We start from the raw sequence: 13,567 nt of genomic DNA, 5'->3' as shown, positions 1-13,567 counted from the left end.
CTGCTCCGGGGAGCCAGGGTCTGTGCAGTGGGAAAGCCAGAGGCTCAGGGGCGTCCCCAGTGTCACAGAGGGATTGGGAGCTCTGGAGAGCTTGGGCACAGCCAGGGAGGGCGGGCAGCCCAGCTCTCTGCCCGGCCTCGAAGGCAGTGAGCGTGCCCCGTCCCAGCAAGCTCAGGCTGGGCAGGCGTCTGTGCTGGGGCTCAGCACCTATCCGAGGAGCCTGCAAAGGCCCGAGGTCCTTCCTGGAACAAGGCGGCCGCTCACCGGCACCTGGTGCCCACCGGCGGCCAAGCCTGGGGAGCACCGGCTGGAAGGGCTGGCAGCAGCCCTGGGACCCCGTCTTAGAGCCAGGAGGTGAGGCCACCAGCCCCAGCACTGAGGCTTGGTGATGGGGCCTCGGGGTTCGCAGCCCCGCTCTGCCGGCCTGGGAGCTGCCTGCTTGGCCGCTGTCCCAGCCGCCGGGCGGCCGGCGTCCCTGGCGGTGGGCGGGCCGGGCAGGCCACGCTGCAGGGGCGGGGCCCAGTTCCCCCAGTTCCGGCTGGAGCTCTCGGGAAGGAAGAAGCCGTCAGGAGGGGCAGGACCCAGGCTCTCCCTGGGTGGGTGGGGTTGGGACAGGCCCGGAGCTTCAGGGGCATCTGTCAGCCTGTGGCTGCTGCAATCGATAGATAGTTGGGCTGGGTGGGTGGGACCACAGGCCACTGTGTGGGCAAGCTCCCTGCCCCCCTTCACCAGGTCAAGGCTATACCAGGTACTTTCCCCGGTCAGCCCGTTTCATCTTGCAGCTCCTCTGGGTCCCCCTTTACAGCTCAGCCCCCACCCGTCTGTCCTGCACCCTCACCCTTAGCAATGAGTGGTCATGTGGGCAACTCAGGGGTGGGAAAGAGTTCGAGGGGGCGGGAGAGCAGGTTAATGTTGAAGCAGCTGCTTCCAGAAGGTGGAGGGCCATCGGGCCGCCCCAGCCCAGCTGGAGAGCTGGGACTGGCGGGCGGGCGGGCAGAGCACGTGGCAGCTTCCCAGGCCAGCTGCATTGGTGCTGGCACAGTTGGAGGGAGGGGGGGGCCAGCAGGGGTGCTGGGCAGTGCCGCGGGAGGGGGCAGATGCCTGGCCAGGGAAAGTCGTCTTGGCACCTGCGTGAGGCCGGCTTTCCACGGGTAGGACACCGCTCAGGGGCTCCTGGAAGGTTGAGGAACTTCGAGCACTGAAGGTAGGTTCAGACGCCAGCCGAGGGGCCACCTGTGGGAAGAAGGCAGGTGGGCTGTGACTGTGGGGCAAAGGGTGGCGGAGGGACTGAGAGGCTCTGCCCCAACCTCCACCCCGCCTCCCCAAAGCCTCTCAAATCACAAGTCCCTGCTCTCCCCTCTGCCCCCTCCTCTGAGAGAGGGTCACTGTGCTGGGGCAGGGCAGCCCCTCCTCTCGAAAGCTGGGCCCCTCACCCGAATCCCCACTAGGGAGGATGGGACAGGCATCTGTCGCAGTGGGTCAGGCATCTCCCCCAGCCTCCCCTCCCCCAAACCAGGCCCATGACGTCTGCAGACCCGAGGGCAGGAGGGGGCAGGAGAGCCTGCCACACACAGGCCTGGCCCTGCGCCCCTGCTCGGCCACATAGCCGCCCTGAGACCTTGGTCACCTTAAACCTCCATGTGCCTCAGTCTCCTCCCTGTAAACCGGGGACAACAGTCACAGTGACTTCAGAGCATCTTGCTGAATGAGAGCGCGTGCCACGAGCGGGCACTGGGTCCGAGCTCGGAAACGGAAGTTGCCTTCTTCAATCAATTAGTTAATTGGCCATCAGTCCTGTAGGTGGCGTGGCCTGGGGGGAGGTGTCCCAGTATGGGGAGCACGGTTCCCCGGGCTCTCGTTTGCCCCGGCCTCCACGGCGCCCTGTCCGCACCACAGCCAGCCCTGACTCTCTCCCCAGCTCCCTGTGCTGATGACACCCGGAGTCCCCATGGCCTCGCTGAGCCGAGCCCTGCGTGTGGCCGCCGCACGCCCTTGTCGGAGCCCTGCTCAGGGCCCGGGGCCGCGTTCCCTGGCCAGCGGGGCCGGCCCCACCGCCGAGAAGAGCGTGCCGTACCAGCGGACCCTGAAGGAGGCCCAGGGCCCCTCGGCGGCCGCCCAAGGCCCAAGCCGGCCCCTGCCCAGCTCAGCCAGCGTGGTGGTCATCGGCGGAGGCAGCCTGGGCTGCCAGACCCTGTACCACCTGGCCAAGCTGGGCGTGAGTGGGGCCGTGCTGCTGGAGCGGGAGCGCCTCACCTCTGGGACCACCTGGCACACAGCAGGTAGGGCCGGGCTGCGGGCGGGGGGCCCGGCTAGACTCAGCGAGTGGCCAGGACGCCACAGGCCTGTCCGAGGCAGCGGAGCAGAGCAGAGCGGGGAGGACATGGAGGACAGATGGGGGTCAGTCTGCGGGTGGGCAGGTTGCTGGCCCTGCTTGTCCCTCAGTCTCTGAAGCTGTGGTGGGAGGAGGGAGCGGAGTCTGCCTGTGGGACCCCCGAGGTCGAAGCTGAGGCCAGAGCTGGGAGCCAGCTGTCTACTCCAAGAGCAGAAGCCCCGTCCCGGACAGCCACCTGGGCGAGGGGTGGACAGGGGGCGTGGAAGACGGACAGGGAAGGGGCTGTCCTGTCCGGTTGATGCAGACGGGGCTCCCCCAGCGCCAACAGATGTGTCTGCCATTCTCTTGCTCCTAACTAACTGGTGGGCATGTATTAAGCACCTACTGTGTGCATGTCCTGAGGGTATCCGAGCTTCTGTCTTAACCCTGGGTCAAGTGCACCAGTTTCCGTGGGATAAACACTCCTGATTCGACCAATATCACGCCGCCAGCGGGAGGTCACTGCACGCGCAGCTGGAGAGCGTTCAGGCGTCCTGGGAGGCGGCCCGCACCCCGCAGACGCCACCTCTGCCTTCCCATGGCCCTGTGTCGGCTGGGATGCGGCCCCTCCCCTCCCCCAGCCTCACCCCTGCCTCCGCGCCCCAGACCCTGCTCTGTAGGGAGCAGCTTTGCGGATGAAGGGCCCGCTTTGGGTAAAACAATCCTTCTGCCTCATAGGGCTGCCGGTCTCCCGGTGATGGGTGACGGCTCAGTCCAGGGCTTGGCACACAGCAAGTGCTCAGTGAATGGAGCCTTTGATATTGTCACTCCCCGAGCGGCCCAAGGCCCAGGAGTCCTGCCCTAAAACTCAGCCTCGACCGTGTCCTTTCCTGCTCATGACCCTCTCGGGGCTGCCCTCGGCCTGCAGAGGTGCTGCCTGATACTTGGGAGGCCGGGCCTTCAGGGGAAGGGGTGCAGCACCCCCGTGCTGGGACAGACGGCGCCCGCCCCTCCCCGCCAGGCCTGTTGTGGCAGCTGCGGCCCAGCGACGTGGAGGTGGAGCTGCTGGCCCACACGAGGCGCGTGGTGAGCCGTGACCTAGAGGAGGAGACGGGGCTGCACACAGGCTGGATCCAGAACGGGGGCCTGTTCATCGCGTCCAACCGGCAGCGCCTGGATGAATACAAGAGGCTCATGTCGGTGGGTGCTCCCCCGCCGGGGGTGGGGGAAATCAAGTTGGGGGGTGTGTCCCTGCAAGGAGGGCAGGCAGCATGGCGCAGGGAAGGCGTCAGGACAGATCTGGTGCTGCCCTGGCCGGCTGGGCCCCTTGGGAGGAGTGCCTTTGCCTCTCTGAGCCTCAGTATCCTCACCTTTAAAATGGGTCCATGTTGCAGAGCACAGCGCACTGGGCTTCCGAGGCAAGAAACCTCAGTAAACGGGATCTGTTATCATCACGCGTGGTGCCCACGGGGGCCCCTGGGAGTGGCAACCAGCTAAGGCTTCCTGGAGGAGGGAGGGTCAGAGTTGACCCTCGGGGCCCAGACGGGGAAGGGAGTGGCCGGGAGACGTCTGTCCCCCAAGGGCTCAGTACTTTCCGCTGGGTCCCCTAGCTGGGCAAGGCCTATGGCGTGGAGTCCCACGTGCTGAGCCCGGCGGAGACCAAGGCGCTGTACCCGCTGATGAACGTGGACGACCTCTATGGGACCCTGTACGTGCCTCATGACGGCACCATGGACCCTGCCGGCACCTGCACCACCCTCGCCAGGGCCGCCACTGCCCGGGGAGCACAGGTACCGATGGCCACCAGGCCCTGGGTGCCCTGCTTCTGGCCCACCCCCCCCCCGCCTAAGAACCCCGAGAGTGGAAGGCAAGAGACCAGGCTCCATTCTCGCTGTCGTGCGACCTTGGGTCGGGCAGGGCCTCTCGGAGCCACCTGGCCGGCCCCTGCGGAGGCAGCTGTCCCTCGGTCTGTCCGGGGTGTTTGCCTCCTGCCCTCCCCGAGGTTCCCGCCCCGCTGGACAAGTGGCGCCTCTCCCGAGGCGTTCATGCAGCTTTCATCGCTTGTCTCAAGTGCACACATAGCTGTAGAAAAACAATTAGAAAAGTCAAATAAGCACAAAGGAAGGAATGAAATCGCCGGAGGTAACTAGTGTGGGTGTTTAGATTAATCTGAATATATCTTCTGGGAAGACAGATAAACATGTACAAACGGGAGCACCCTACACCAAACAGTAGACTGCAAACATTTCTTCGTCAAATGAGCTGTTTGTTTTTTTAAGTCACTTTATACAAAAGAGCTACTGGGTCTGGGGACAAGTTCTCCAAGTCAAGGAGTGCGTGGACTCAGTCCCAGGGCTGCAGCGGCGGGTGTGCGACCTGAGGCCCGACCTGTCAGAAGCAGGGGTCTGGGTCCCATCGGGATGGGGGCGGGGCGAGCCCCCTGTGCCTTTGGTCTCCCTCTCACCCCAGGTCATCGAGAACTGCCCCGTGACGGGCATCCGCGTGCGCACAGATGACTTCGGAGTGAGGCGGGTCGCGGCCGTGGAGACGGAGCACGGCACCATCCAGACGCCCTGTGTGGTCAACTGTGCAGGTGGGAATGGTGTTCTGGCTCCTGAGCGGCCACGCTGGCTGCTCCCTAACCCTGGCCGTTCTGGGGGGGCCAGGTGTGCCCACAGGCGTGCTGAGGAGCCCCGTGCCCCCGGGCGGGTGCCCCCAGCAGGTGCCAGCAGAGCTGACCCGTCTCCTCTCCGCCTGCAGGCGTGTGGGCGGACGCCGTGGGCAGGATGGCTGGAGTCAAGGTCCCGCTGGTGGCCATGCACCATGCCTATGTCGTCACCGAGCGCATCGAGGGGATCCAGGTAAGCGGGCAGCCCAGGGCCCTGTCACGGCGGGGGCCTGGCTTGTGGGGCGGCGCAGGGACCTGGCTCTGAAACTCAGCACCGACACGTGGTATGACCCGCCGCCCCGCACCTCAGTCGCCTGATCAGTAGAATGGGCCCCCGACACTGCACACTGGGTGTTTTGGGTGGTGTGAGACCCCAGTGAAGTGGCAGAGCTGTAGCTGATGATGCTGACGCCCTGGGCCCTCGGGCACAGCTTCTCCTGGATGCCCAAGCCCACCCTGCCTCCTGCAGCCAGCCCAACTCCTCCGCCTGTCTGTGCCCAGGCGGTTCGGGGCAGCCGGTGTTTGTATGCTCCCAAATACGCCCGATTCCTGCCTCAGAGCCTCCCTGGGAGCCCCGCCCTCTCCTCCCCTCCCTGCTCATCTCTCCTCTCCAGGGGTGGTGGCTGGTGGCGTCCTGTCATCTTGGCATGGACGGCTCCCCCCCCACTGTCTTCCATTAATTTCCCTCCCTCTACCCCCCCTTCCTTTATTCATCCTCCTCCGCCCAGGGCCCTTCGTCCACCCACCCACTATTCATCTGTTTACCCGTCCAAGTGTCTGTCCATCCTTCCGTCCAAGTATCCATGTAGCCTCCCTTCTTCCCTCCCTCCTCCACCCACTGATTAACCCCTCCACCCACCGCTCCATCTCGCCCGCCCCCCCGCCCCCCGTCTCCACCAAGCGGTGACTGGATAAACCCAGTGACCCAGGCTCTGTTCGAGAAACTGGGATCATAGTGAGAAAAGGACCGAGTTCTGGTCCCGGTCCCAGTGTGGCTGGGGAGGGTACAGACGGGTGAATAAGTGTGTCCAAAACAGGCCGTCGAGGGGTCTCTGTCTGTGGGCAGGGGGGCTCCTGTGGAGGCCGTGTCTGGCCGTGGCAGAGGGACGCGGTGGGGAGCATGGAGCAGGGCAGCCAGGACCTGCAGGCCGTTCAGAGACAGGGGCCAGAGGGTCTAGGGTGGGGACAGTGTGAGGCGAGACTGCCCTTGTTTAGGGTCAGGCCCCAGCAAAGAGGGTCCTGGGAGCCTCGTCCCTGCTCTCCCCGGGACAGGACAGGCTGGCCGCTAGGTGATGCAGAAGTGGAGGGGTGGGGCGATGGGGCTCAGGCCAGGGTCCCACCTGCTCTGGGCCCTCCCATGACACAGGCTTCCCCAGTTCATGGAGTTTACTGTAATTCCTCCCGAGGGCTCTGTGCCACTGCTGGGCGGGCACCGGGGACAGAGAAGTCACCCTGCAGCTGCTGGCAGGACCAGTCTGAGGCCCTGGTTCTGTGGGGAGAGCTCTTGGTGACCACCAGAGGTTGCGCTCAGGCCACAGTGGGCTCAGGAGGGCTGAGCTAATGCTGGGGACAGCCGAGAGCAGGGCAGGGCAGGGCTGTGTCCAGTGGAGGGGTGCCCCCAGGACAGCAGTCTCCGTCTCTCCATGCCCTGGCACCCCCTGCTGCCTGACTTTGAGGCACCTCTCAGGAGAAGCTGGGCAGTCGTCCAGGGCCCCTCTGTGAACTTCAAGGTCAGAGCCAAGCTGGGGCTCTTCATGTTAGTTACCAACGCTGCCCCCCCATGGGGACCCGTGTGCTGTGGGGGCCCCAGGCTGTGCTGGTGCACCAGCCCCAGAACCTCCAAGACTGTCTGTAGGAGAAAAGGGGAGATTTGGGGCAGGGGGCCAAGTCACAGGCCCTGGGAGGCCAGCCGTCCTGAGGCTGAACCTGGTGGGTCTGGACCTGGGAGAGGGACCGGCAGTGAGGGTGCCAGTGGGCGCCTTGGGGCTGAGCTGAGCGCGTGCTGGGCACTGCCAGGCAGCCTGGGCCTTGTGAGGTAGGGAGACGGGGTCACTTATCCTGCTGGAAGGGAAGTCATGGGCTGTCCTGGCCACTAGGTGTCCCCACCACCCTGCTCTGTGGAGCACTGAGTTTTGTTTAGTTTGCACAGGAGCAATCACTTCTGAAGCGCCCAGTTACTGAGAAGTTCCCGGCGCCCCTGCCCACAGCCCTCCACACCACATTCCCATTCTACAGAGGGGCCTCGCCCTGGGTCCGCATCCGGGCAGGGCTACCTGCAAGGGGGCAAGAGAGAGGTCCCTCCAGTGCCCAGGGCAGTGGGCCTCCCCATCCTGCCTGCTTTCTGAAAAGATTTGTCTCGTTTATTGGTCAGTGTTTGCAATATAATGACAATGTTAATATGGTTAACTCCTGGGCAAATAGTATCCAACTTTTTGTGTTTCCTGGAGTTGTAAATAGTATTTTTTTTCTGGTTGCTCAGTTTTCCATTTAACTGTCATGAATTATATCTCTTATCTGTCTATCTATCATCTATATATGTATCTATCTATCTATCTATGTATCTACCATCTATCATCTATCATCATCTATGATCTATATCTCTCTCCTACCCACCTATCAACATTATCTCTATCCCCCAAACCCCACACCCATTACCAGTCACTCCCCATTGCCCACCGCACCCACCTCCAACCTTAGATAATCACTCATCTGATTTCTGTCTATGGATTTTCCATTTCTGGCCATTTAATGAAATAGGATTGCACCATATGTGACCATTTGTGTCATTTCCAGGGTTCATCCATGTGGTGCATGTATTAGAATTTCATTTCTTTTTCATGTCTGAGTAATATCCTATTGACCACCACATTTTATTTACCCATTCATCTGTTGCTGGACAGTTGAGTTGTTTCCACTTTTGGACTGCTGTACGTAATGCTGCTATGAACATCCTGCCCAAGCTTTCGTGTGGCTGGCTGCGTTCTTTTCCCTTGGGTAGATACCGGGGAGTGGAATCGCTGGGTCCTATGGGAACTCTAGGTGTAACTTTTGAGGAACTGCCAGACTGTTTCATCCCAGTGGGGTGAGGGGGCATCTTATAGTTCTGAGTTACATTTTCCTTTTGACTGATGGTGTTAGCATCTCTTTTTTAAAAAATATATCTTTATTGATTTCAGAGAGAGGAAGGGAGAGGGGGAGAGAGAGAGATAGAAACATCCATGATGAGAGAGCCATTGATCGGCTGCCTCCTGCACGCCCCCCACTGGGGATCGAGCCCGCAACCCAGGCCTGTGCCCTGACTGGGAATTGAACTGCGACCTCCTGGATCCCAGGTCAATGCTCCACCGCTGAGCCACGCCGGCCGGCAGTGTTAGTCTCTTCATGCGCATATTGACCATCTATGTACCTTCTTTGGAGAAATGTCTGTTCAGATACTTTGCTCCCGTTTTCTTATACCCTTCTCTTCCCTCCCTCCCTCCTACATTCTTCCTCCTTTTATATCTTTGCTGCTCTTCTATGGGGTTTGGGGAAAGAGAGATTGAATGGGGCTGGTTGTGTAATCCAGGGCCCCTGGGTCCCCTCAGTCCTCGAAGTCCTGCAGCAAGGAGGAGGCGGGTGGGCCCACAGTGGGCCTGGGACCCCTGGTGGAAGCGTGGGGCCCACCACCCAGCCCTGGCTGACCCCAGGGCCTCTCTGCTCTGCTTTCCAGAACATGCCCAACGTCCGTGACCATGATGCCTCGGTCTACCTCCGCCTCCAAGGGGATGCCTTGTCTGTGGGTGGCTACGAGGCCAACCCCATTTTCTGGGAGGAGGTGAGACACAGCGGGAGTGAGGGAGGGGTTTGGGGCTGCATCTCAGCCTAGAGAAGCCTTCTTTCAGGGAGCCACCTCCTGAAGCTCCTTGGGTAGGCACCTGAGCAACAGCAGGTCCCCCTGCCCCAGAAGGGTCAATCCCATTTTCTCTGACCCTTAAGGGACCTGCATACAGGCAGATGCAGACCTACAGCAGGTGGAGGGCTCACCTCAAAAAGTCAGAAGTTAGAGGCTATGAAACTGTAAAATGGCAGCTTTAGAAGATAGTGAGAACATTTAAGTCCCCTGTCCATCAGCTAGCAACCCTGTGCTCCCCCCCCCCCCCCCAGCACTGCGTCTCCCCAGGCCTGGGCTCTCCTAGCAGCTTCTGGAGTTAAGCATAGACCCAGTGGCCCCCTTGGCCACCTCAAGTGTGTGTCCCCCTTGCTCTTATATTCATGCATTTAGCCAACAAATTGAATCAATAATGACCAATTTGGGCCAGAAACTGTTTTACTTTCTTGGGAAACAGGGAGACTAAGGTAAAAGTCCCTGTCCCAGGAGGCCTGTAGTTTGGTGGGGAGACATACAATAAACAAAGAAGCACTGAGCACTCCTTGAGGAGGTGACACCTGAGCAGGGCCCTGCAGGAAATAAGGTGGGCGAGGAGCTGCCGCAGGTGGGGGTGAAGGCCCTGAGGTCAAACTTGCCCTTCTCAAAGAACTTAAGGAAGGTCAGCATGGCTGTGGGTCAGTGGTAGGTGTAGGCAGGGCGAGCTCATGTAGGGCTTTGCAGACCACAGAGGAGTCATGGGGATCCACGGGAAGCTTAAGGGCAAGAGGGGGCATGACCTGACTTAGGAGAAGGGGTTGAAGGAGGGTGGGGAGCAGGGCCTCCAGGGAGAGGCGGTGGCTACAATCAAGGGCAGAGCTGGGCAGGGCCTGGAGAGCAGACCGGCCCTGCTGACGGGTTAGCGAAGGGGAGACAAATGAGGGCACGTGTTGGGGCCCAGCCTAGCCCTGTAACTCACCTGATGTGGAGACACTGCAGCTCCCGTGGGCGCCGTCACAGGGCAGGCCCTGCCCCCTCCCCAGGTGTCGGACAAGTTTGCTTTTGGTCTCTTCGACCTGGACTGGGATGTGTTCACCCAGCACATCGAAGGCGCCGTCAACCGGGTCCCCGTGCTGGAGAAGACGGGGGTCAAGTCCACGGTCTGTGGCCCAGGTGAGTGGGGAGGCCTGGGCGCGGGGGGCTGGGCTGACCCTGGAGCTGGCCTGTGCCAGGCACAGACCTGGGTATCCCTACCTTCTCTTGTTCCCTCCTTCCAGCAGCCCTGGGTGGTGGGCATCGCTCTACTTCTCTTTGTAAGCCAGAGACCTGAGCTTGGCCAGGGCAGAAATTTGCCCCTGATGAGCAAACGGCCAGGCTTCTTCCCGCCCCAGGGTGAGCTCCTCCTGATGCCCAGTCTGGGCTCCTAATCTCCATTCGACTCGTCCCTGGAACTCGGTGTTTCCATCTGTAAAATGGGCTGTGAGCCCCTCCCAGCGCACTGTGGGGCTGAGCAAGGAGAGGAGGGCCAAGCCCTTCCCTGAGGCCATTGTCACAGGGCCTAAAGCCGCAGTCCAGTTCAGCTAATCCCCCACTCTCCCTGCTTTCTAGAACGCTCCATCTGGCCCGGACCCCAGGCCGTTAGCCTCACTTCTCTGCTCTCTGGCCTCACACCCACTCAGTGTGGATAGGCCCTGAGCCTGGCCCTGCTCTCTGCCTCCATAAAGGGGCTGGGAACGAAGGTGCTCAGTTCTCAGGGGAGTGGGGCACCTGGCCCACAGCCCTGACCCCAACCTGCAGGCCAGTGCTCCAGGCCGGGGAGACAGACCCACAGAGCTGCCCCGTGCTGAGTGCCTGTTAGAGGCTGGGCAGCGCCCACGTGACTGCAGCCCCAGGAGGTGGGCTCCAGGGCAGGGAGGCAGCCTGTTCCAGGTGAGGGCGCAGGGGCGAGGCTGCGGCCGGAGCCCTGGCTGAGGGTGGTCTCTGGGAGGTAGGAGGGATCGAGCTGACCTCGGAGCCCAATGCTTACTGCCGGGGGACTCTGTGGTTCAGCCCAGAAGCCACCAGTGACCAGCACCTACAGGATTACTCATTTGCCATTCATTCTACACTAGCTGGCACCCCACCTGTGCCAGAGGCAGGCTGGGGGATCCAGGGCGGTTAGGTGACTGCGGCCCAGTGGGACAGGTCCGCCCTTGACGAGTGTACAAGTGTGATGGGTGTGGGGCCGGCTGCCCAGAGGAGGGACAGCCGAACCAAGCCCTGAAGGGTGAATGTTCTGGGCAGGGGGAGCAGGTCGTTTGTGGGCCGGAGACACACCACCCCCATCGTGGTTCCCACAGAATCACATGGGTGTCATCAGCCTCCTTCCTGGCACACGCAGGAAACAGTTAATGCTCAGCAAATGGGCAAGGTGAGCTTGCCCCGTTTCAGGGCTGTGGAGGGAGGTTTGGGAAGATGCAGCGTTGCCCGGAGAGGAAGCTGTGCCTGAGGCTCTGAGTTCTTTGTGCCTCAGTGCCATCACCTGTGAAATGGGGGACAGAGCTACTCAGCAGGGACAGAGCTAGGAGGAGAAGCCACACGTAGGTGAGGGCGCAGCCCGGGCCAGCAAACTGTAGCGGGTCCCTCCCAGGAGTGGATGCCAACGGCCATGCCCAGGGGATAAAGTGACGTCTGTAGGCCATGCAGGGAGTGAGGGGAGTACAGGAGGGGGGAAGGGTCCTGACACCCACGGGCTATGGCCTGTGGGGCGTCCAGCCCTCTCCATCCTTGCGCACTGAGTATCGGCACAGCCTCTGGCCCGAGCTGCTCTAATCTGTTCAGGGCCTAAGGGAGCCTTTGGTGAGAGGCACAGCTCCCCAGGAAGAGGCAGAGGGGTGCAGGGCATGGGCAGGGGGCAGGCTGGCAGGGCCCTGAGCACTGGAATCAGGGAGCAGGCAGATGACCCGCCACCCCCCACAGCCTCCTTGGGGACTGGCAGTGAGAAACATGGGCCTGAAGCAATCCCAGGAGCACAGATGACCCAGGGAGCGGCTCAGCTTAATTGGACCGGGGAGTCATTGCTCCCACGGAGCCTTGCCGGGGCGCAGACGAGCGAGTGAGGGAGTCTCGAGTCTGGCTTCCCGGCTGCGAGGGAGGTTTCTGGGGAAATCAGCGTTTCTCTTTGCCAGGGGAACAAGCACAGTCAGGGCCTTTGGCCTCTGGAACAGAGCCTGTAAGTCCCAGGCCCCCTGACTTCGGGGAAGTGGGGGGTGGGCAGAGCTCTCGTTCCAGGGTCGGGAGGTCGGAGCCAAGGTGGGGTCTCGTCTGTCCCGCCTGGAGGCCCCGTGCACCCTGCGTCTCTGTGTGGCTCGGTCTTGAGTTGTTTGGTAAACACTTAGACCCTTGTCCCGGAAACCGTGCTGCTGGCTGTCTCCTCATGTGCCCCGAGGCTGTCCAGGACTTCCTGCTGCCTGCCCCGGGCCTGGGGACAGCTCCAGCTTCCCAGGGCTCCCTGGGTCATCCCTGGACGTAACCATGGCCTCAGCTCTCCTTTTTATTTTTTAAAATAGGTTTTTATTGATTTTAGAGAGAGAGGAAGGAAGAGGGAGAGAGAGAGAGAAACGTTGATGGGAGAGAATCAGCACCCATCGGCTGCCTCCTGCGCGCCCCCTTCTGGGGACCGAGCCCGCAACCCGGGCATGTGCCCTGACCGGGAATGGAACCTGGTGTGCACGTGGCTCCTGGGTCAAAGCTCAACCACTGTGCCACACCAGCTGGGCGCATCACCTCTCCTTTTGCCCAGCTGTCTCTGAGCCACCCTGCCTCCACTCTCCCTGCAGCCACCCCGCCACCTTTCTGCCCTCCAGGGTGCTGTCCTTTGTTGCTCTTTGGAAACCGTCCCCAGGTCCCCCAGAGTTGGGCCTCTTTCAGCTCAGAGGCTGCACCCCCACCCCCCAGGTCAGGCCTTGGTGGAGAACTCTGGCTGGGGGCCAGGCAGCCCTGACCTGCGGCCCCAGGTCCATGGTTCACTAACAGGTGACGTGTGATAAATCAGACCTAAAGCCACCACTTTCCCTGTCAATAACCCTGGTGGGGACTCCCTGCCAGGAAAGGCTGTGAGAGCAGCCAGCCCTGCCAGCAAGTGAGACCCCTGCCCCACTGTGTTTTCTTACCAGACATATTCACTCTCTGTCTCCCTCGCTCTATGGCAGCTCCCTGAGGGGTGGGATTTGTGTTGTCCAGAGCTGACTCCAGGGCACATCTGGGTGGGCTGCAAATATCTGTAGACAGGTTAACTCACAGCCCTGGGAGGTACATACGTGATTCCGATTTTACAGCAGAGGGAACTAAGGCTCAGAGAGGTGAAGTGACTTGTCCGAAGTAACACAGCTAGGAAGAGGTAGAGCGGGGTTGGAACCCAGGACTGTGGCTGCAAAGTCCAGCCTTTTGTAATTTTGCCCGAGGGTCCCTCTCCCTCCATGTCCTGGCCTCCGCCCAAGGCACTCTGGCAGCACAGAAGCAAGAGGCTTGGTCCAGTTTCCCAAAGAACTTATGACCATTCATTCAATGAACATTTATCAAGCTCCTACTATTTGCTGGGCCCTGTGCTAGGCCTAAGGACACAGTGGTGAGCAAAGCAAAGCCCAGTCCCTGCCCTTTTGGTGCTCATGGTCCAATGGGCAAGAGTGACTGGCAGTGACACAGCAGGGAGATGGTGCAGTGAGGGGGAGCCATAAACTGTGATTGGGGCCCCTCATCAGCAGGA

General features: G+C 61.4%; 1 protein-coding gene across 1 annotated transcript in view; it reads left to right on the top strand.

The window, feature by feature from the left end:
- The first annotated feature begins 996 nt into the window (after positions 1–996).
- The window catches only part of SARDH (sarcosine dehydrogenase), a 38,245-nt gene continuing 25,674 nt past the window's right edge, over positions 997–13,567 (top strand). The window contains exons 1-8 of the mRNA XM_081151567.1: positions 997–1,204; positions 1,919–2,279; positions 3,333–3,511; positions 3,922–4,101; positions 4,781–4,904; positions 5,072–5,172; positions 8,689–8,793; positions 9,867–9,996. Coding sequence (XP_081007693.1) covers positions 1,931–2,279; positions 3,333–3,511; positions 3,922–4,101; positions 4,781–4,904; positions 5,072–5,172; positions 8,689–8,793; positions 9,867–9,996 — 1,168 coding nt within the window. The 5' untranslated portion in view covers positions 997–1,204; positions 1,919–1,930. The remainder of the gene's footprint in view (positions 1,205–1,918; positions 2,280–3,332; positions 3,512–3,921; positions 4,102–4,780; positions 4,905–5,071; positions 5,173–8,688; positions 8,794–9,866; positions 9,997–13,567) is intronic.

This window comes from Miniopterus schreibersii (genome assembly GCF_964146895.1).
Source record: "Miniopterus schreibersii genome assembly, chromosome: 11".
Classification (NCBI taxonomy): domain Eukaryota; kingdom Metazoa; phylum Chordata; class Mammalia; order Chiroptera; family Miniopteridae; genus Miniopterus; species Miniopterus schreibersii.
This window is presented reverse-complemented; position numbering and strand designations above follow the sequence as displayed.